Below are 21,436 nucleotides of genomic sequence, written 5' to 3' on the forward strand. Positions count from 1 at the left end.
AAACTCTTGTTAGTCAAAGTTGCTTCTGAAATCACGAGAAGCTCTGCTACGTTGCATCCAGCAAGTGGTGCTGTTGGCTCAGGGGAACTGGGAGCTGTAAAGAAGACTTTATTTTTCCCACTTAGCTATTTATATTCTACTTACATGGGAATTAAAAGCCTCTCTTTTAGACCTGGAGGCTCACAGCAAAAATAAGAACTCGGTGCCATCTAAGGAGTTATCCTTTAGAGTCAAACTGCACAGCCCTGAACACTTAGTGGCTGGGAGAGGAGACCATTAATCAAAGAATAAGTGAAGATGTGTTGATTTCTTCTAAGCATTTACTCAACACTTGAACTGGTTCATAGTCACCTGGTGACATTGTGATGTAGAGCTGTGTGTCGTCTGCATAGTTATGGTAGCTGATGTTGTTTTTTGATCTGATCTAGAAGGAGCATGTAGATATTGAATAGGAGGGAGCCCAGGATGGACCCTTGGGGTACCCAAGTCACACAGTTCTTTTGTACCTCTGTCTTCAGGGTTGTCAGCTTGAAAGTTAAAATCTCCCACAATAATTAAACTGTCCTAATCAACACATCTCACATATAGGAGGTCATTAAGATCATTAAAAAAAGTTTGATTTGGACTTAGGAGACGTGTAAACATTCAAGAACATCGTGCATACCGGGCTCTATACCTGCAGACACATTTTCCCAGAAACACCTTTTACTCTTTAGCGAATCACTGAGCAAAGTGGCCACTCCTCCATCTTTCCTTTGCTTTCTAAAAATAGTGGTTTGGAGGAGTCGTCTCTATCAGAATAGGTGCTTCATTAAATTCATGTGACCATGCTTCTGTTAAAAACATAACGTCAAGATCATGATCGGTAATGAAGTCATTGATTAACAATAGTTTTTCCCGACAGAGATCTAATGTTTAATAAAGCCAGTTTATATGACTTAGGGGTCTATATTGTCTCTGTGGCAGGTTGCGCAATATCTGACAATTTATGGCTTTTAAGTATGATTCTTTATCTCTGTTTGTTATCCTTTTAGCTTTGTTCTTTCTGCCACGTATCATCACAGATATTTTACAGCTATCTCCCATCAAGCATAGACCAAGAGCTTCGATAGAAAACGCTCGATCAGAGCATGTTTTAAAATGGTCTAGTCAAAGTTCAGATCTAAATTAAATAGACGTGAGAACTGATGCTGAGAGGCGATATCTGAGAAGTCCGGACCGCCAGCTTGAGCTATTTTGCTAAGAACGAAAGAAAAAAAAGAAAAAAAAAGTGGAGAGCGTGGTGAAGGCATACCACAAAAGGTTTGCAGCTGTAACCATCTGGCAACCTTGTGTATTAACATATCCAAAACCAATAAATGATAAATTCAGAATGCACGGCTGGTAGACGGTTTCCTCCTACAGTGAATGATGTCACAAGACGTAGGGACAGATTTCCCAGTTTATTTTTCTCTGGGTCATTAAAGAAAGTCTGAGAGTTAAATCAACCCGCAGACGTCGTTTCAGATGGAGTCGTCTGCCGTCTGTCGTTTGAGACAGATTAGGTAGACTTAGGTAAACCTGCTGAAGGCAGCAGGATGTGGGAAGCATCAAAGCTGCAAGATCTGCTGGCCGTGCAACAGGAAGAAGCAAACCATGTTGTGTTACAAAGACCAACGTTCAGCGTTCAGAGCATGCAGCCATGTAACACAAGCAGGAAACAAGCTGTTTGCAGTTTGGGCGTATTCTAATTATGAATAGCATGATTTGACAAGTAAATTTAGACTTAGGCTAGAAGCATAAAGGACTCATTGATAATCCACTTTAAAGTTCAAAGTGCTGAGATTACAATCATTTGTCATGAAAAATAGATCCACTGAAGCGCTAATCTCGGCTTTCAGACACTTGGAAACAACCTGCGACGACTGAATGGGGGTTTTTCTCTCAGGCAGCTTGATATGCAACTATCAGTTTTCTTGCACAGAGTAACGACATTAACGGTCTTTTTTTTTTTTTAAACAAAGGAGTTGATCCACTGAAGCAATGCCAGCAGTGGCTCTCAGGTTCCAGTGAAGTACCAGGGGCCACCTGACACCACTGTGCAATAGCTGCAATGGCTGGGTAGTTCCTTAACGGTAACTCAGAGCAAAGAGAAGGCGTGGTCTAAGCCAGATCAATGCAAGAAAAAGCTCAGTCCTGGTTTAGTTTTTACCCTTGTTGATCTTCAGGGACAGTCTGGACTGCCAGAACTGCCCCTAAACCAGGATTATCTCTTCAGATATGACCCATTGACTGGGAAACTGATCCATGGACTGCCAGACTGCCACGCAGCAATGTTTACAGTGGTGTTGGAGAACGAGTCGTCTGGTTCCAGATCTGCCTGCGCTCACCAGCAACCTGCTGGGTTAAGCCTTCGCTGAGCAGTAAAGCGCTTAGATTTAAAGCTAATAATCTGTTACGTAACATGGACTTCTCCGGGCTCACCCCCAAGCCCTGCAGCCCTTCAAATCCTTTACAAGGAGCTCAACTGTTTAAAAGTGTTGTTTTCAAGCTGATGCACAATGTGGCATTTCTGTTAAGGCTTTGTTAATATGCATCATCAAAAACACTCAAACTGGAGCCAAAAAAAACAAAAAGAAGCAAAAGAAACAAACAAAAAAAAAAACAGTTGCATACAGTGCCTTGCAAAAGTTCTCATACGCCTTTAAATTTTGCATATTTTGTCACATTACAGCAACAAACTTCAGCATTTCACTGGGATTTTATGCGATTTTTATGCAACTGTGAAGCATGAATTCAGTAAGATGGTTTTCAAATATTGTCAAGTGTGGTGGCCATTAATTAAACATCAAACAATACTTTGTAGTGCCACAATTTGGGGTCTCTGCCATCTTTGCACATCCAGAGGATGACATTTTTGCACAATTTTCATTGCAAAGTAACTCAATACATCATTCAGAGCTTCTGTAAAGGTCAAGCTCTCACTTGGATTTTGGTCTGGACTTTGACTAGGCCATTCTACCACATAAATATCCTTTGATCTGAACCCCAGTCTCAAGTCTTCTGCCGCCTCCAACAGGTTTTTTTCCACCACCTCGCTCTGGCCATTTTCCCCATCAACTCTGACCAACTTCTCTGTCCCTGCTAAAGAAAAGCCTCCCCACAGCACGATGCTGCCACTGCCTTGTATTACCATGAGGATGGCTTGTTTAGTATAATGTACAGTGCTGGGTTTCCAATACATAGTGCTTTACATGTAGGCCAATTCATTGCATTCTAGTCCCATCTGATCAGAAACTCCTTCTTCCACGTTTCCTGTGTCTCTTGCACCACTTGCAGCAGAAATTATACTTCTTACAGCTTTATTTCCAACAATGGATTGTCTTGCCGCTGTTCCACGAAGTCCAGATTTATGGAGTGCACAACCAATAGTACTCCTCTCCCACCTGAGCTGTGTGTCTCTGCAGCTCCTCTAGAGTTCACGTGGACCTCTTGGCTGCTTCTGCTCTCCCGGCCTTACCTGCCAGTTCTGGTGGATGCCTGTGCCTTGGTAGGAATCCAACAGGTCTGGAATAATATTTTATTACATAACTCTGTTCTAAATATCTTCACACCTTTATCCCTGATTTGTCTGCTATGTTTCCTGGTCTTTGTGATTCTTTGTTCTACAACAAACCTCTGAGTCCTTCACAGAACAGCTGGGTTAACAAAGGGGACCTCAGGTCCACAAGTAAGTGCACTGGGTTTTAACTTTAGGTACCAGAGTCGATGGGGCTGACTGGTTGCACTCTACGTTGTGTTGGTCTATCACATAAAACCCCAATAAAATACAAGGGGTGGGAATATTTTTGCCAGGCACTGCAGGTCTGGAGAAATCTTAAAACCTTGTGAGAAGCACATAGGGAGCTTAAAACAAAACTAACCCTACAGGTAATCTAAATGTAATTAAAACTCATTTATACTGAAATCTAGTTTTCAACCAGTCTGAGGAATGTTCAGCCACGTTTCAATATTTAAGCATAAATTTTAGTCAGGGTATATAACTTTGAAGCAATCAACTGGTTCCCTTATATAGGACATTTTTGACCAACCTCTATAATATGATTGAATTTGACTTTGTAAAGTGCCTTAAGATGACATGTTTCATGAATGGTGTTATATAAATTAAATTTAATTGAAAATTATAACACATTGATGGTCAAATAAGCTCAAAGAAAGAAAGCAGAACTCCAAGATTGCTTGCTTAATATTTTATGGCTCATATGAGCAACATCACAGCTGAAATTACATCAGTGCACATTAGTGAGGTCCACCTTGAAAGAGCACATTGTGTTAGCAAAAAAACGCCACAAAAAAAAAAAAAAAAAAAAAACCCATCAGAGCTGATGGAGCATTTCTAAAAAGCATCTGCTTTACGATGCACAGCCTTTCAGCTCAACAAGGACACACAAATACAGCGGCAACAAATGCGTCCATTCACATTCCTTCATGAAGCTTTTACACAGTCCACACTGCGGACAATTTTTTTTCTACGATAATTCATTCAGACAGTTCAGCTACAGGGCAATTCAAGTATAATCAGAGTACATGGATACAGAAATCCTTGCTAATGCTAATAACACTAATGTCTATGGCTGCATCAGTGGGTCTTAAAGGCAGCAGGCAAACTACAAGCAGTCAATTTTACAGTTCCAGAATAAATTAGATACACACACAAAAAAAAACCCATTTAAAACCCTTTTTTCTCTTTATTTCTTGTTAAGGTCTCTGGAGAAACTCAATAGACCTCAGGGATGCTTTTGAGGCGTTAAAGTGAACCTGCTGCAGCTATTCTGGTATTTTCAATGACCGAGGCAGAAACTTTCAGAATTTCCATAAATTTTCCATTTTAAAGATCTAAACTTTTGACTGCAACATTTTTTTGTGGCAGAGTTTATAACGGTCTAGAAATTACGGTATGAGACGTTTTCCTAGATGGTGAATGTACTTTTAAACGTGATACAGATGACGGTTTCCACTTCAGATGTGTCATAAAAGGCTGTCTGGATGCTCAGATCAGTGAGAATTAGATCAGCTCTATTTTAAAATCCAGGTAAGGGCTACATGTCACAGCCCGTATTTTATCAGAAATAACACTTTCCTGGAGCTCACCGAGTGCCTCACCAGAACTTATAGGTCACTGTCGGCTCTGACCCGACGATCACGTTCACAAAATTCATTACAACTGAGAACCGTCGCTTTTTGTTTTTGGTCTTTAAACACATCAACCAACCACATGCATTTTGAGTTTAATAAGTCAGATAAACACATAAATGCTATGCATAGATGCATAACTTGAGATATTCTAATTCCTTCATTGTCTTTAAAATCTACTAAATCCATCAACGAACATTATTCTCTTTTTTATGTGTTAAACAAACGAAACAAACAAATAAATAAAAAAATCTGAATTAGCAGGTCAGAGACAGCCAGAAATCGATTTGAGCCAGGAGAAGCCTGATTGGTGCGTCTCGTTTCTGGTTGGTGGGAAGAGGATGGATTGTGTCCCAGAAGGATTCCCGCCTGAGCGACCACAGCTGCGAGGTAGAGCGATTGTACGGCGCAGACGAAAGGCTTAGGCACTGGTGTTTCTGTGCAAAAGGAGCCACTGAAGCTGGTGTTATTGAGCCTTATTCTCTCTGAATCACCGTTTGGTCGCAGTCACCATCCGGGCAAATTATAGTCTTTACAAAGACCGTTTTTTTTGTTCTTGGAAGACGACATCTAATCCGTCTGCTGGTTTTATAGGGGAAGAAACTTATTCTGGAGTTTGTAGCGCTTCAGGAACTGAGGCTCCTCCTCTGTTTTCACTCAGGTCTTCTTTGGTTTTCTGAATGCGAGAAAAGATTTCCCTAAAAAGTTCCTTGTACTCTGGTTGGTGAAAGTCGTCCCCGCCGTCCTCCGCCTCTGCCGGCGCGGGAGACCGCAGGTCCTCCTGACGGCTGCAGCGACGCAGCAGCTCGTCGTACTTCACCTGCAAGGCACTGTACTGGGCGTCGACCTCGTTGAGCAGCGAGATGCCGCGGTACTTCACCACTTCGGGCCGACGTACGCAGGAGCACTCGTGGTCGTAGATCCTGCTGGGAGAGCCGGGCGCCTGGGCGGCCTTCATCAGGCGCTCGCTGGCCCAGCGCTTCAGGACGGCCGGGCTTTTAGCCGCAGCCGGCTCTCCGTCGTGCTCCTCCTCTGGGTTGAGCAGCAGCGAGTGAGGCAGCAGGCCTCGGATGACGTCCGACTCGGCCGACCGTGAGGAGGACTGCGATTTCCAGAGCTGGCGAAGCTCCTCGGCCTCCTGTTCAAGCTCAGACACTCTGGCCTGAGGGAGAAAAGCAGATAGTGTCTCAGCTCAGCTGGAATAACAGCAAACATTTGCATTTTCAGCATGATTACATTTGTCCTGGGAACTTCGGTTCTGCTGTGGGCTTCATTGGGTTGTGCTACTAAAATTAGGGCTGAACGATTTTGGAAAAGAATCTAATTGCGATTTTTTTTTTCTTAGTATTGCGATTTAATGCAATTTTTTTCCCCAGTTTATTTTATCATGTCTTTTTAAACATATACAAACAACAAATCAATTTGTTTCCTCGCCGTGCGGATTAGTTGCTAAAAGACCCACAGCATCTAAACTCGGAGCACAAATGATTGCGTTCTGCCTACGGTATATTTCAATCAAAATTGCAATTTTGACTTTTCTATGCATTAACCAAAAGCAACAAAAATGGCCTCTAAATAAAGATTAGATTATTTAAAACAAGAACTTTTAATATTTCTATTGATCAGAATATTATTCAAGAGAACAGCTTTTAATTGATCAATCCTTGTTGAACATAAAGTGCAAAGTGCAACCAACAAACAATTCTATATATTAAACTGATTGACCTGTACGTAATGCTTTGTATGATTATATAAACTCTAAAACAACTAATAAAATGTGATTATCTCACTGCTGCAACTGCCTTCACTTCCATGTGAAGGTAAACCCACTTTAAACATTTTACCGACTCCTAAAGGACGCATCTGATTCACTAATTGTTACATAGCCAAAAATTGCAGACTCTGCGATTTGGAAATTGCGTTTTTTTTAAATCATGATTATATACAAAATGCAATTAATTGTTCAGCCCTAACTAAAATCTCTAAACCCGGATTGTCCAACGTTGTAAACCGTTTTGTCCAACTAACCGTTCCTGGTAGGATTACACCGAGATGGATGTAACTGGACAATAGGGAACCTGGTGACGGACATACTATACCTGACATCCCTCCATCCTCGCCAGCTGTTGCTCCAGAGCTGCGTTTTCTCTGGCCAGCAGCTCCGCCTCCGTCTCCGCCTCCTCGCGCCGAGCTCGCTCGGCGGCAAACTGAGTCTGGAGGGCGCGGAGCGACTGCTGCAGCGCCGCCTGCGCCTCCTCGCGCCACGACGCGGCGGACACGTCGGGGTCGTCCGAACGTTCGTCCGGGTCAGGGTCATACCTGCAGAGAGATGTGGAAACTGCAGCTGACCAAGATCTCTGAACCGTGTGCAGCCGCGATTCTCCAGGTTAATAACCTATTTATTCACGACTAATTAATGCTAAATAAGGTATAGATATTATAAAGTGAAAACCTTTTAGAAAGACTCGATAACTTCAAATTATGTATGTTTTACACTGACTCTAAAGAACTAAATAATCACATAAAATGTCCTTAACTGCAGCTTTCATGAAGCTAAACAACTTATCTCTTGTTTTTCAGCCATTATGACCATCAATTCAATGATCATATATTAGAGATCGACCGATGCAGGTTTTTTAACACATGCACGTATCGTTGATACCGATACACGACAAAAACACAAATATCGGCCGACCTTTAGATCTTATTGTCAGCTCAGGGAAGAGTGTTAACGAAGACAGGACCACATGTTGCTCTTCATTAGAAAAGCAGAAATTATGCTTTTAATAGTCGTTTTGGTTTTCTCTGTATTAACCGCGAATAAAACCTCAAGTCTAAACTTTCACGCACATTTAAGTCTCTCCTCAAGTCCCTAAAGAATAGCGTTGCTGGATATTAGCCCTAAACCCCCTCCTGTCTCATGCTGGAAGTGTCATGGAGCATTTAGACTGTCTCCTTTTAAGACTAATCTTAAAACTTTTCTTTTTGACAAAGCTTATAACTAGAGTGGTTCATGTTTCCTCTGAGCTACCTTTATAGTTTTACTGCTATAGGCTTAGGCTACTGGAGGACATCAGGATCTAATTTTCTCACTCTATAGAGTTCTATTATTATGCTCTATTATTATGTTCTTCAATTATGCATTATGTGTTGTCATTTCTGCTTTAACTTTTTGCTCTCTCTCTTTTTTCTTCATAGTAGGTACACCTGGTCTGGCGTTCTGTTAACTGTGACATCATCCAGAGAAGACGGCTCACCCGCTACTACCATCTAATGTAGAACAGATTACTGGATCAGTGTGTGCTTCTGTGCTTTTTGTCTCTCTTGTTGTGTCTCTGCTCTGTCTTCTGTAACCCCAGTCGGTCGAGGCAGATGACCGTTCATACTGAGCCCGGTTCTGCCGGAGGTTTTTCCTTCCCGTTAATGGGTGGTTTTTCTTCCCACTGTCGCTTCATGCTTGCTCAGTATGAGGGATTGCAGCAAAGCCATGTACAATGCAGATGACTCTCCCTGTAGCTCTACGGTTCTCCAGGAGTGAATGCTGCTTGTAGGGACTTCGATGCAATCAACTGGTTTCCCTTATATAGGACATTTTTGACCAATCTGTATAATCTGACCCAATCTGTATAATATGATTGAACTTGATTTTGTAAAGTGCCTTGAGATGACATGTTTCATGATTTGGCGCTATATAAATAAAATTGAATTGAATTGAATTAATGTCTTAGCAACGCTGAAAAATTACGCTCAATTCTCGGCTGAACGCCTGTTAATATGTGTCGTGGTTTCCTGAATTTCAACCATCTTATCCTCCTGATTTAAAATTTCTACTAAAACTCTAAAATATGTTAAACTGGTCCATGATACATACCAATTGTTAACATTCAATTATTCGCTTTCAAAGTTCCTTCAACAGCAGCTCCTATTTGCCTTAAGTCCACATTTAGAAAATCGGCACTGGCCGATGGGGTCAAGGCGACAATTTAAAGTCACAGACCTCAAGCTGAGGCTGCAGGCCGGTCATTATCTTTATTATAGACTCATGATAATGTTCAGCTGATTAAGTGTTGCAGCTCTACGTCTAACGGAAACGCCGCCGTTACGTAAGCTTGTGCTCGTTCTAATCTCTGACGCTTCAGACGGGAGAAAACAAAGTGAAAAGGTGACAGGAAATGCACACGCAGACTTAAAGGGTCAAAGACCACGAGACGGGTTTAGTGTTGATGCAGCAAGGTTTAGCGCGATAAGGAAATAAACAGAAAAGAGCATGTTTTTATGCAACGTCAGGACACAGCAAAGAAGATTTTTGACAATGAAAGAAAACAAGAAAGGAGCAAAAAGCAAAACAAGAAGGGCTCTCTAATCAAGAAAGCAACGTGATTAGACTAAAATCCCTCAGCTTCAGAGGGTTATCGACCGTTATCCGAGTCCTCCAGCTCAGACTTTGACCTCCCTCCTTCCAGCCTCCTCCACCACACCGCACTCTGACTCCAGACGATGCCGCCTCCTTATCGGGGAGACGTCATTGTCTCTGAGCTGGGTATATCTTTAAATACACCCCCCCCCGTCAATAAGGACTAAACTGAATGAACGAACCGGTCCCGCTGCAGATAAACAGGAAGTGGCTGCGTCCACCCTGCTGTGAGGAGGTGAAGAAGACTGGAGGAGGAGGATTAGAGCGCATAAAAAGGAGGAAGCAACTATGGATCCTTGAGTGAAGCTTAAACAAGAGCTTCGGGATCAGTGACAAAGAAGTTAGTTATATTTTAAAAGGCTTAACTAAAGTCTAAGAAGCTAAAGACCACAGAAGAAGCACGAAACCCTGGTGCCTTACTAGCTTACCATCATCCTAAAACACTCTAAATAAAGAGTCTTCTGTCAAAATAGGACACAGATACTGGTGTGTGTTATTCTTTACTTGCTTAGATTATTTGACAGGTGTTTTAATCAATCATACAACACCAGTAAAAATGGATTTAATCCTTTGAGGGTGAAAAGTTGGACATGTGGCAGAATCAAAAGATAATTTTCCATTTCCATTTACGACATTAAAACCAGGATATTCTCTGACATTGGCAGCGTTTTCTTGACCAAGCGAAATTCTCCATTAGAAATTTACTTATTTCAACCATAGAAATAGGACAAAATAATAATTTAAGGAATTGCAAAGTTCAAGTTTCTGCAAAAGCGGGTCTTTTGCAGACATGTCCAGTTCCTTCATCAGTGAGCTGCTGATGTCGTTTTTTTTCATAGTTTGACAGCTCAATGCTTTTCACTAGGGTTCAGGTCTCTAAAGTAATCTTCCTGCTTGTGGAAGTCATCAGTTTTTCTCCCACAAACACTTTGCTTATATGCTGCTGTTGTCAGGTACAATAAATTGACAGAAAGTGAGTAAAAAAAGCAGCAAAAGTCAGAAGAAAACATTTGAAAAGACCCCCAGAAAGCCTAACCTGACGAGCCAGATGAATTTCGTTCCGCTTAGCTCCGCCTAGCTTCACTCACATCCATCTGGGACATCTCCCATAGAAAGTGATTTCTCCAACCAATTTTATTGTCCAGCCAATCAGGACGCAGGGCTGGAGTTTCATAGATGTGACGTAGTGGAGAAGCGACCAATGGCGGCTCACATCGAGGAAGCAAGCGTTAACATTGATGCTGCTATTTCTTCCGTGTTGTCCAATCTACCTAATATTGTTTCATTAAAAGAACATCGGAGAACGCCTCTGAAGGCTTTTGTTGGTGGAAACCATGTTTTCACCCTTCTCCCGACAGGATTTGACAAGTTTTGTTTTTTCCTGCGTCGCTCTCACAGCGTCACGGGTTAGCTTCGGTGTGAGTGGTTGAAATAGCACGTCGATAAAGATGACAGACAAGTGTCTTATCCAATCATATGCAACGATTTTTGATAAGGCCCAGCCTTCAAAAAAGGCAATTCCTATGGATCAGTTCCAGATGGATGAGTGGAGCTAGGCGGAGCAAAATTCATTTGGCTAGGGTCAGGTTACAGAAAGCCTAAAGAGACGATTAATTCCCCTTTAAATGAAAGTCTGGTTCTTTCGCAGCAAAGTATGAAAAAATTACAGTTAGTTTTGAACTTCTCCGCAGCACTTTGGAAAATATTTTATATACAAAGATAGATTTCTGTGACCTTTGTTAACAAAAGCAAAATAATGAAAATTTTACACAATAGTTTCAGAAATTATGAACATTTTGGAAAATCTGAAGCAGATGATGCCATCAATTCTAATGTTTGACAATTTTCTGTCAAAACAGGGAGGGGGGGGAAAAAAAGAGGAAAACAAAAAGAGTGTCTTAGTATCTTCACCTGTGTGCGTTTTGCAGCTCCTGCAGGCAGGACACACTCCGCGTGCCGCGAGGCGGCCATTTCTCTCCGCAGGCGGACCTCTGGGACTGAGACGACGTGAGCTTCAGCTCCTCCACGTGAAGCTGCAGCTCCTCCACCTGCGTCTGCAGCAGCTCCACAGTTTCCATCAGCCTTGACAGGAACACGAGTCACACGACGTTGAGAAGGAATGTTTTCGAAACAAAAACAACAGCTGTCTTTTTTTTTTTTCTAGACCAGATTTCTTTACCCGTGGATCTTCATCTGGGCCGTCCGGTTGTCCAAAGCCAGTTTCTGGTTGCTCTGCTCCAGCTCTCGGGCGGAAACGTCAAGCTGCTCGTATACCTTCGCATGCTGGTCGTTGACCTGCCGGAGGAGGTCCACCTGTTTCGTCAGGTACTGGAAAAGAAGGAAGGTTGATACTAAATTGGGGGGGGAACAGGAAACAGACCATTTTCTAGTCATTTTAGTCATCTTTGGAGCTATTAGATATTTAATGACGGCTTAACTGGACACAGGAAAACGGATTAGATGACAAATTTAAAAAAACTATACCAGATATCTTTAGTAGAGACATTCTCAAAGCTGAAAGATGAGAAACGCATCAAAGATTGAAACAGAATAAGGAAATATTCCCATTCTAGTTGTAACACGCAGGAACATCTAATGGTAAAGTGGTAGATTTAAACTAAATAACCCCTGCCTCACAAATGCCTTTCAAGAGAAGAGAAACTACCATGGGAACTAAAAAAAAAACAAAAACAAAAACTCAAACCCCGATTTAATCTACTATTTGAACTGTACATTCTGGGCTTCTGCAGAAACATGACAGGACAAACTGTCGAGAACGTTTTAATTTTTTGGTGGCTTCGCACAGAGAAAAACACAGAACCCCAAAAATAGCCTAGATAGGTAGGTAGTACTTTTGGTGCCACTAAGTTTCACCCAAAGGTGAAGATAAGGTGCAAAGCATTTCTGACTAAATGGGTTTTAAAGCTATAGTTTGGTAATCCTGTTCAGAAACAGTTTTTGTTATAATGGGTAAAATCGTCCTTCCATCCTGAAAGTAGTCGATACATTATGTATTCAAAAAAAGGAGGTAAAGAAAAAAATAACAATCTTTGTGGGAGCTGCAGGCCTGTAGAAAGATAACATAGTGCTGCAAAAAGAAGCTTTGGCTAAAGTTTTATCGCTAAAAGTTACTGCTTTTTTAATTTTTTTGCTAGTCAAGGGAGGAGTAGTGTTTCCTAAATACACATCTAATGTTTCAGGTAATCCTGAATCCGACAACGAATTATCTTATTACCTATTAAGGCTGTTCTTAATTTGTACCTATTAAGAACATGCTGAAACTTTCATCTTATCTGCTAAATGACAATTAACTAAAATGAAAGAAATGTTCACCTCACACAACAGTTCAGCACCGCAGCACACAGAAACACCTCTAACCATCCATCCAAACATTAACAAGTACAAATAATAAATAGTTAAATGTAGTCCTTCACTCAAGTAAAATGTTATTAATGGCTTTCTGCATTGGATTCCCTGCAACCCTGGACACCAGATGAAGAATCTTCTACATAGATATTAGAAACATAATTAATTGAATTATTTCCAGTTCATCGGTATGGATTTGTGGCGGAAAACAGCATCTGGCTACAGCTGCAACATGCAAATACAGTTTCCTAAGACAAAACGCCGTCACCTCTCCTGCCGCTCTAAAAAACAAGCATAATCTAATATATTATAACATGAATGCAAGAAACCCAAGCAATTACTTGAAGTCGATTGCTGCTGAAGCAGTCCTTAGGGTTACTGGTACACTGACACACATCATTTTTGCAGTGACTAAAGCTTTGATATTGTGCATGTGTCCAAATGCCCAGCTGCAGATGGAAGTTTAAATTCACTCAACACTGACATATGATAACAATTTTGCATTTTTAATGATTGTTTTAAACCGTTTTTAAGACGGTTTTACTGTATTGTGAATTTCTTTCCAAACCAATCTCAGATATATACACATGGGTTCAATTTATGCACTTAAGAGTTGAGGTTAAATGTCCCTCAACTGTCGTACCTGGATGTGTTTGGGATTGCTGTCCTGTTATTTGATTTGAGATGAAGTTAAAGAATTTGGTGCTAGTCCTCCTTACTTATTCCATTCTTTAGACAATGCACCAGCACCTCTGGCATAGAAACAGACCCCCAGCATGATGCTGCTACCGCCATGCTGGACAGCTGGTCAAGGTTTGAAAAGCTCCACCTTAACTCAGTTACACATTCTTCTTGTCATTGTGACAAAATACTCCAATCTTTTCCTGATCTAATCAGAAGACCTTTCTCCAATTCCATAATTTCTGATTAGAGAGTCCAAATATCCTGCCAGAATTATAGCAGACGCTAGCTGATGGCAAGAGGTTTGTGGTTTCTCTGAAACTTGCTAAGGAACCTTTACCCAAATAGTTTAGCCTGTAAGTTAACCTTTAAATCTATGTGGAATAGGGGAAATCCACCATTAATTTAAGCTCGTGCACCAAGTTCTTGTTCGTAAAACCCATTCAAGTTGGTTGTGGTATGATCATTCAGCTGTAGAGAAAGAATGGCTGAGTATCTGATAAGTGAATATAAAGCTGTTATGGATGCCGTCAGCAAGCAGCTCTCTGGGATACTGATATTGCTATGACAGTAAATATCGGATATTACAGCGCAGCGCTAAATAAATATGCTCACTGCATTGGAAAATTTTGACACGCCTTTAACTTTTCCCCAATATTTTGACATTGCCAACAAATGTCTTCAAGGGACTTTGCGTGCAGAGGAGTGCATCAATCTTAACATCCAATAAAATACATGTTTGTAGGTAAGGGGACGAAATCAGAAAATGTTCAAAGGGTACGAATTATTTCCCAATGCACTAAATGCAGATAAAAAAATATGTTTTTTTTGTAGGTAAACCCTTGAGAATTAGAGTACATCAGCTGATTAGCAACAAATCAGAGACGCTCTTAAGAGATTAATTCTGTAAACCAGCAGGGATGTGCAGGTTATGCCTTTGGACTCAGGCGCCCAGGGCTGACCTGGTTTAAATAAATTTAATTAAAGTCGGGGGACCTGCTAGGAGTCTTGAATTCATTACTTACAATGCACGTGGCGGAGGACAAAGAAATAGCTCTCTAAAGGCAGGCTAAATTGCTGTTATTGTTGCCTAAACGGCAGAATGACGGACTTCAGCGTTTAGGCATGTTTCAACGATGCATCAAGGAGGGAGGGATCATACGGCATGATTTTAGACTTTATTATAGGTCAGAAAATACTCGGGACATGCAGGAAGTCCCCCTTTACCTCGATCTCCTGCAGTTGCTCCTGGTTGGTGGTGTACATCTGCTGCAGGCCCTGCTCCAGCTCCCGGTTCCTCTCCAGGAGAGACTTCCCCAGCTCTGCGGCCAGCTGCAGGTCTGCAGGAGAGACGGGAGGTGAGGCGGAACCGCGCGGCTTCTCTGGTTCGCATTTAGTGCCACTAATACAGCCGTGGGGACCTTTAGCAAGCTGCTTTGAGAGGGTTTTGTGCTTTTGTTGGCAGAAGTCCATAAACCTGTTTTTTCCCCTCTCCTCCTTAGAAAACTGATTTGCATTTATTCAAAATGGAATAAAGAGGTTTAACCTTTCTGAGTCCCTGGAAATTGAATTAGTGTTTGATGTATTTTATTTTATTTGCCACTTTCAAGCTTGGATAGTATTTCCCCACAAAGCAAACAAACAAAAAACAAAAAGAAAATTGCAGATGAGGAATAAGAAATTAAAATTTACTTTTACTTTTTGGTTTCTAAAAAAAACAAATAGGCTTTTACCTCTTAAACTGATATTTCACGAGGACACATTTCCAGAAAATTCTGCAACGTTTATTATTTAAGGTAAGGACCAGAAATTAATGGCATTCATCAAAGACATATTCCTTTTTTAATTAATCCTTAGAAACAATTTATAATTCATCAAGAAATTAGGAGAAACATGTTGCTACATAATATTTCCATAGCAGCATATTTTGTTCAAAGGGGACACGTGTAGAACCAGAAATAAAGGGACCCCTAAAGGGTTACATTTTCACATAGAAATCATAAAAAAAATCACCTCAACTGCATCATGTGACCTTGCTTGATTTGCAATTTAGGAATAATAAAAGTGTAAAAATGCCCATCAGTGTTAGAAAAAGAACAGAATAAAGACATAAAAAGGGAGAAATCCTCCTAAACAAAGCTTTTTCCGTTTTTTCCCACCCTCTTTGCCGCATATGTGATTATTCTGCTGACCTCTGCCTTTTCCTGCAACCACCATACAAATTAGAAAACTAAATATTTAAAAACAGGTTGCATGCGCTATATAAAAAAATAATAATAACAGCGGCTTGAATATTGTATATCTTAAAACATATGGATTTTTTATTTTTAAATATACCATCAAAATGTTTAGGAGTGACTTGATTCCTGGATTATTTATTGCAATCCTTTTCTGCCTTTAAACATTTACTGTAGTAAAGAAAAAGGGGCAAAAGCAGCTGTTTGCATCTTTTGGGGTTCGTTAACAAAGACAGAAAGGAAACGTACCATGCTCAAGGTCCTGCTTGTCGTACCACGGTTCCTCCTCCTTCATCTCAAATTCCTCTTCAACAATCATGTCTGCCAGCATCTTTCTGATAAAACTCCCCTCAGGCACAGGCAGGTCCAGTTCCCGTCCCCAGGCAACCAGAGACCGGTTCCGATGCAGTCCTGCCCGCCCGCCTGGCCGCAGCGCCCGGTGTGCAGGACTCAGTGACGGTCACACAGAGCGACAACTCACCGCTGCTGAAGCTGAGCGGCTCTCTGAGCCGGCTTCCGGTCTGGCTTTTCAAAATAAGTCGTGTTTTCCTCTTTCTTTTCTTTGCACTTTAAAAATATACGTAGATATAATGTGAGGGTTATTTGAAATCACAATGTAATTTTTACTGACAGAATAACCTAAAAGAGCAGATGCAATTATTTCAACTTTAGAATAAGATTTACTGCAAAAGAACATAAAATCTGAACAGTAATGCACTACTACGACCAAAACAAACCATACATAACTCCCATTTACCAATAAAAACAGTATAATTATCCCCAGAAAGAAATAAGAAATCAAATAATCATGACATCTTTACAGTCTACATCTCCTTCACAGGCTGCAGGCGCCAAGACACGTAAGCAAGCACTCACCAAATCAACATAAATGAACAAGCTGTTATTCGTCATTTTGAATTATATTTCTGTTTAAACTTTTTAAAATTTTCTTTGCAATTTTAGATTTTACAGACTTTTAAAAAAAAAAAACTAACAAGAGATGTTGCATAAAACTTTTAAAATCACCCATAATAGAAGAAAACAGACGACAGAAACCTGTAATATAAGAGTTCCTTTATTGTCCTGCAATGGGGAAATTTGGGTGTAACAGTGGCAAACACACAGACAGTTTTTAGCAATAAAATAAAGGATAGGTAATGCAGAAATATACATCCATTGTCTCTACCTGGGCCACTGGGGTGGTGAGGGGGACTGTCATTGGACAAGAGGCAGGATAGACACCCTGGATAAACACCTGTGACCTGTGACGTTGACTTTTAAGCAACTTTTTCTGCTATTCTTAGGGCTGCTTGAAAGAGCCATCTTTTTTTCTTTGCTTTTTTTTTTTTTTTTTTTTTTTTTTAGAAAACGTGTTTTTTTATTGCTTGTTACATTTTTAGACCCTGTTTCTATAAACGTGTTTTAAGTGATTACTTCCTATAGGCTGCAACAAAAAAAAATAAATAAATAATAATATTTTGAACTTATTTTGAAAAGACAGACTTTGAATTTCCTGTCTTGATCTGTTTCACCATTGCGTTTCACTGCCAGTTTCTACACATCTCTACACCTGCTGCTCCTCCGCGCTGGTTTCCTGCATGGGAACTGTACCGGACATGGTCACCATCACCACACGGGGGCGCTGCAACGAAAGTGTCTCTGTTTTAAATAGCCTGAAAGTAAAATACAGCAATTTACTGACTCTAAATCATTATTTTATTAGGAAAATACAGTAGTTACCCAAATAAATCAATGAAATCCTTAGTTTGCTAGGTTTTTATTAAAATGTATATATTTTATAATTCCAACAACATATAGAAACATACTTTATTTTCCCCTCTTGGAAAAATACAATAATTCATTAATGAACTGAATAATTTGTCTGTTTTTCTCCATTACAATATTTTACAATGACATCTTTGCTTGTCTGTGCCGGGTAAATTCACACATTGTATCGTTTTTACATCAACGTAATTTATTTGTCTGGGTATTTGTTCAAACTGTAAACGATCACATTTATGAATAGTTTTTTATGTTAAATGTTACCTTGATAGCATTTTAAATAACAAGTGTTTATTGCCTATTTCACATTCAAAATGTTCGAGAGAGGGAAACTTTTGTGAATTCACCTGACTTGTTCAGTTAAACGTATATATATATATAAAGCATTTTCACTCTAATTGTAAGTGCTCTTTCTTGTCAGTTGGGGGCAGTGTAGCTTTATTTTTCTGTCTGTTTTCTCTTCTCAGGGAGTCAAATCCAACTCTAAGACCTTTATTCGATCACAGACAAAGAAAATATGATTCTTGCGTGAATATGAATCATTCACGCAGATTATCATTGATATTTATTGATTTAAAAAGTAAAATAAAACAGCGTTACCACAGGGAGCTGATCCGTAAATCACAATAAATCAAGTATTTGATGGGCTGGAGTGGCAGATCTTAAGAAAATGTTTATTTTGATGCATGTTTTCTTTTGGGGGAACATCTTTCAGATGATGAATAAATAATAGATCATCTGGATTCAAAACGAGGAGGATGAGACATTCAGATCTTCTCTTAACTTATGCTATCTGACTTTTTGGAAAATTTAAGCAACAATATTTAAAATGCTTTAGCAATAGCTCAGTTCTCAAATACATATATATTAAAAAAAAATCAACATTTTACTTTTAGCTTTTATAAGATGGCATAGAGCAGGGGTCACCAACATGGAGCCCGCTGGCCTGTTCCAAAAACAAAAAAACACAAAAAAAAAAAACACAATCCACCAACAAAACTTTGTTTTATTCCGTTACTCATCTTGTTTAATCACACTTGCATTTATATAGATTTAAAAATGACAATATCTATAAAAATGTATTAATTTTACATAAAGTTAAGCTGAACTATGACTCTTCTAGTTCAAAGATCAGTACAGGTAACCATTCTTCTGACACAACACCAATGAAGTAGCTCTCAGTTTCGAAAAGGTTGGTGACCTCTGGTATAGTGTATAACGTCTCATAGAAATCTCAAATAAATATTTCATTATGACTCAGCTGCTCTGTGAAAAAATAAATCAAACAATAATCTGTCTGAGACAGAAACCGGTTAATAACTCACGATCTTTGTTTTTCTCTCTTGGGTTTTGGACATCAGTCTGTTCGTCCGAGTGTATTTTAAGGATATGATATTTTACCTGCAGTGACTCAGTGATTACTCAGCTGGAGCTTCAGGTCTCTTGCTTCCACCTACACTCAGATAATAACTTCTCTCATAGTGGGACTTCTCCTCCTGTGCTAATACTTTCAATGTTGTTGTTATGTCATTCATCACTGACAAACTTTCCCCGCAGAGTAAATTACCAACAGACTCACCAAAGTTTATTTTCATTGTTTTAAAATTTATTTCAGATGATTTTGCTTCAACTAACTTATTATTTTTAGGTGACGCCTCATTCTGGCTTTTCCAAATGTTTCTACCTTGGATTTTCCAAAAGATGAGGTGAAAATATAAACAGCCCAACCAAAGCTGGTGTTTCAGTTCGATAATTTTAAACATAATCTGTAAATTTCTTTTCATTTGGGCATTCCAGTTTAATGTTAGCCTGCTTTATCCATGCCCAAATATTTTATTGAGATAAATGCCAGTGGTACTAATGCACTGGACAACGTGGGTAGCACTCACTCAATTCTGCTGCAGTCCACTCCTTTATCACTGCAAAAACAGAACTAAAATTAAGTTAAATGTTCTTAAAATTAGTGTATTTTCCCTGGATTTGAGCAGGTAAATAAGATGATTTGCCAATGGAATAAGATTTTTGCACTTAAAATAGGAACAATTCATCTCCATCATCTTATTTCAAGTGCAGAATATCTAATTATCTTATTCTAGTGGTCAAAATACTCTTTCCATTGGCAGATCATCTTGTTTAGCCGCTCAAATCTGGGACAAAAACACTCATTTTAAGAACATTTTACTTATTTTTAGATCCGTTTTTGCCCCAAAACTCTTCATTGCTCTTTGATGCACTATCCTCTCGAGGCGTTGCTTATCACATTTGCTTGTGCATCACTTTCAACCACAAGTTTTTTTTTTTCCACTCAACTATCCGCTAAAATGCTTGGGTAACAGCGATCTGTGAACAGACTGCGTTCTTCGGCAACAACGTTTTGTAGCTCACCCTCCTGGTAAAATGTGTCAGGCGCTGTCTGCTGCATGGTGCTTGTGTATCTTTTTCTATCGCACTTTTTCCTCCTGCTCAACTTTCATTACTGCTTTTGCATAAAGCACCCTGTGAACAGCCAATGTCTTTAGGAAATAACCGTTGTACGATTGTCTGCAAGACCTTTTTGTTCTGTCATTTTGTTTTTCTTCATAGAAGGTACACCTGGTCTGGTGTTCTGTTAGCTGTGACACCATCCAGGGAAGACAGATCACCCACTTTTACCATATAATGTAGAAAATATTCCTGGATCAATGTGTGCTTCTGTGCTTTTGTGTCTCTCTTGTGTCTCTGCTCTGTCTTCTCTAACCCTCAGTCAGTCGAGGCAGATGACCGTTCACACGGAGCCTGGTTCTGCTGGAGGTTTTCCTTTCCTGTTAAAGGGGAGTTTTCCTCTCCACTGTCGCTTCATGCTTGCTCAGTATGAGGGATTGCTGCAAAGCCATCAACAATGCAGACGACTGTCCACTGTGGCTCTACGCTCTTTCAGGAGGAGTGAATGCTGCTTGGAGAGACTTGATGCAACCTGCTGGGTTTCCTTAGATAGGACAGTTTTTGACCAATCTGTATAATCTGATTGACTTTGACTTTGGAAAGTGTCTTGAGATAATGTGTATCCTGAATTGGTGCTATATAAATACAATTTCATTGAATTGAACCGACTGTCCAGTCAGCTTTCATCCCCATGGTTGGGCGGGTTACGCCATTTGTCTTAATATATCAGTTTTGGGTCGTTTTCTAGTGTTCAGAGAAAACGAATTTTAGATTTTTCATCAGCTGTAAGCCATAATCATCACGTTAACACTTCAAATATATCCCCTTGTGTATGATGAGTTTGTTTAACATTTTAGTTGGAGTTTTAGATTTGAATGAGTGAAAGGAATACAATTGTTTTGATGATATTCCAATAAAACGAGCTAATACGCCTTTGGAGATCCACGAGCGCCTTTTCATGTGTCATTTCCAGACAGCGCTGCTCATCAGGTGCGACTTTAACCTGAAGACTGGTGCGAATGGATTTTCACAGATTATGTGCCTCACCTACTTCACCCCAGGTCACATTATTCTGTCAGCCTGCAGATTAGCTGCTCCAACATTAAGCCTCTCCTCTTCAAGGCTTTCCCAGAGAAAACCCTTTCATCTTCACGCTTTTTTTCACCTTTAGTGTCTTCCTCTTCCCTCCTTCCTTCACCATCCTCCTGATTTCTTCATCTCTGTCTGCGGCTGTCGGCGAGATTTGAGGAGCAGGATTCCTCCGCGGGGGAGCTCGGCCTCTCAGAGCGACAGGATGACTGTGATCTTCTCCTTCGCAATCAATACTGTTTGTGCCTCTTCAGCCCACACTTCCAGCACAGGC

The 21,436-nt window shown here is 40.2% G+C and overlaps 1 protein-coding gene across 1 annotated transcript; it reads right to left on the reverse strand.

Annotated features, from left to right (window-relative positions):
• Positions 1–4,214: 4,214 nt before the first annotated feature.
• LOC105928256 (cerebellar degeneration-related protein 2) lies at positions 4,215–16,360 on the reverse strand. The gene is made up of 6 exons (XM_012865426.3): positions 16,120–16,360; positions 14,861–14,973; positions 11,766–11,914; positions 11,498–11,668; positions 7,272–7,491; positions 4,215–6,334 (listed from the first exon to the last, which is right to left on the reverse strand). The coding sequence occupies exons 1-6, from the start codon at positions 16,199–16,201 to the stop codon at positions 5,777–5,779; spliced, it is 1,293 nt and encodes a 430-aa protein (XP_012720880.2). The 5' UTR covers positions 16,202–16,360; the 3' UTR covers positions 4,215–5,776.
• Between the last annotated feature and the right edge of the window lie 5,076 nt (positions 16,361–21,436).

Source organism: Fundulus heteroclitus, chromosome 10, assembly GCF_011125445.2.
Source record: "Fundulus heteroclitus isolate FHET01 chromosome 10, MU-UCD_Fhet_4.1, whole genome shotgun sequence".
NCBI lineage: Eukaryota > Metazoa > Chordata > Actinopteri > Cyprinodontiformes > Fundulidae > Fundulus > Fundulus heteroclitus.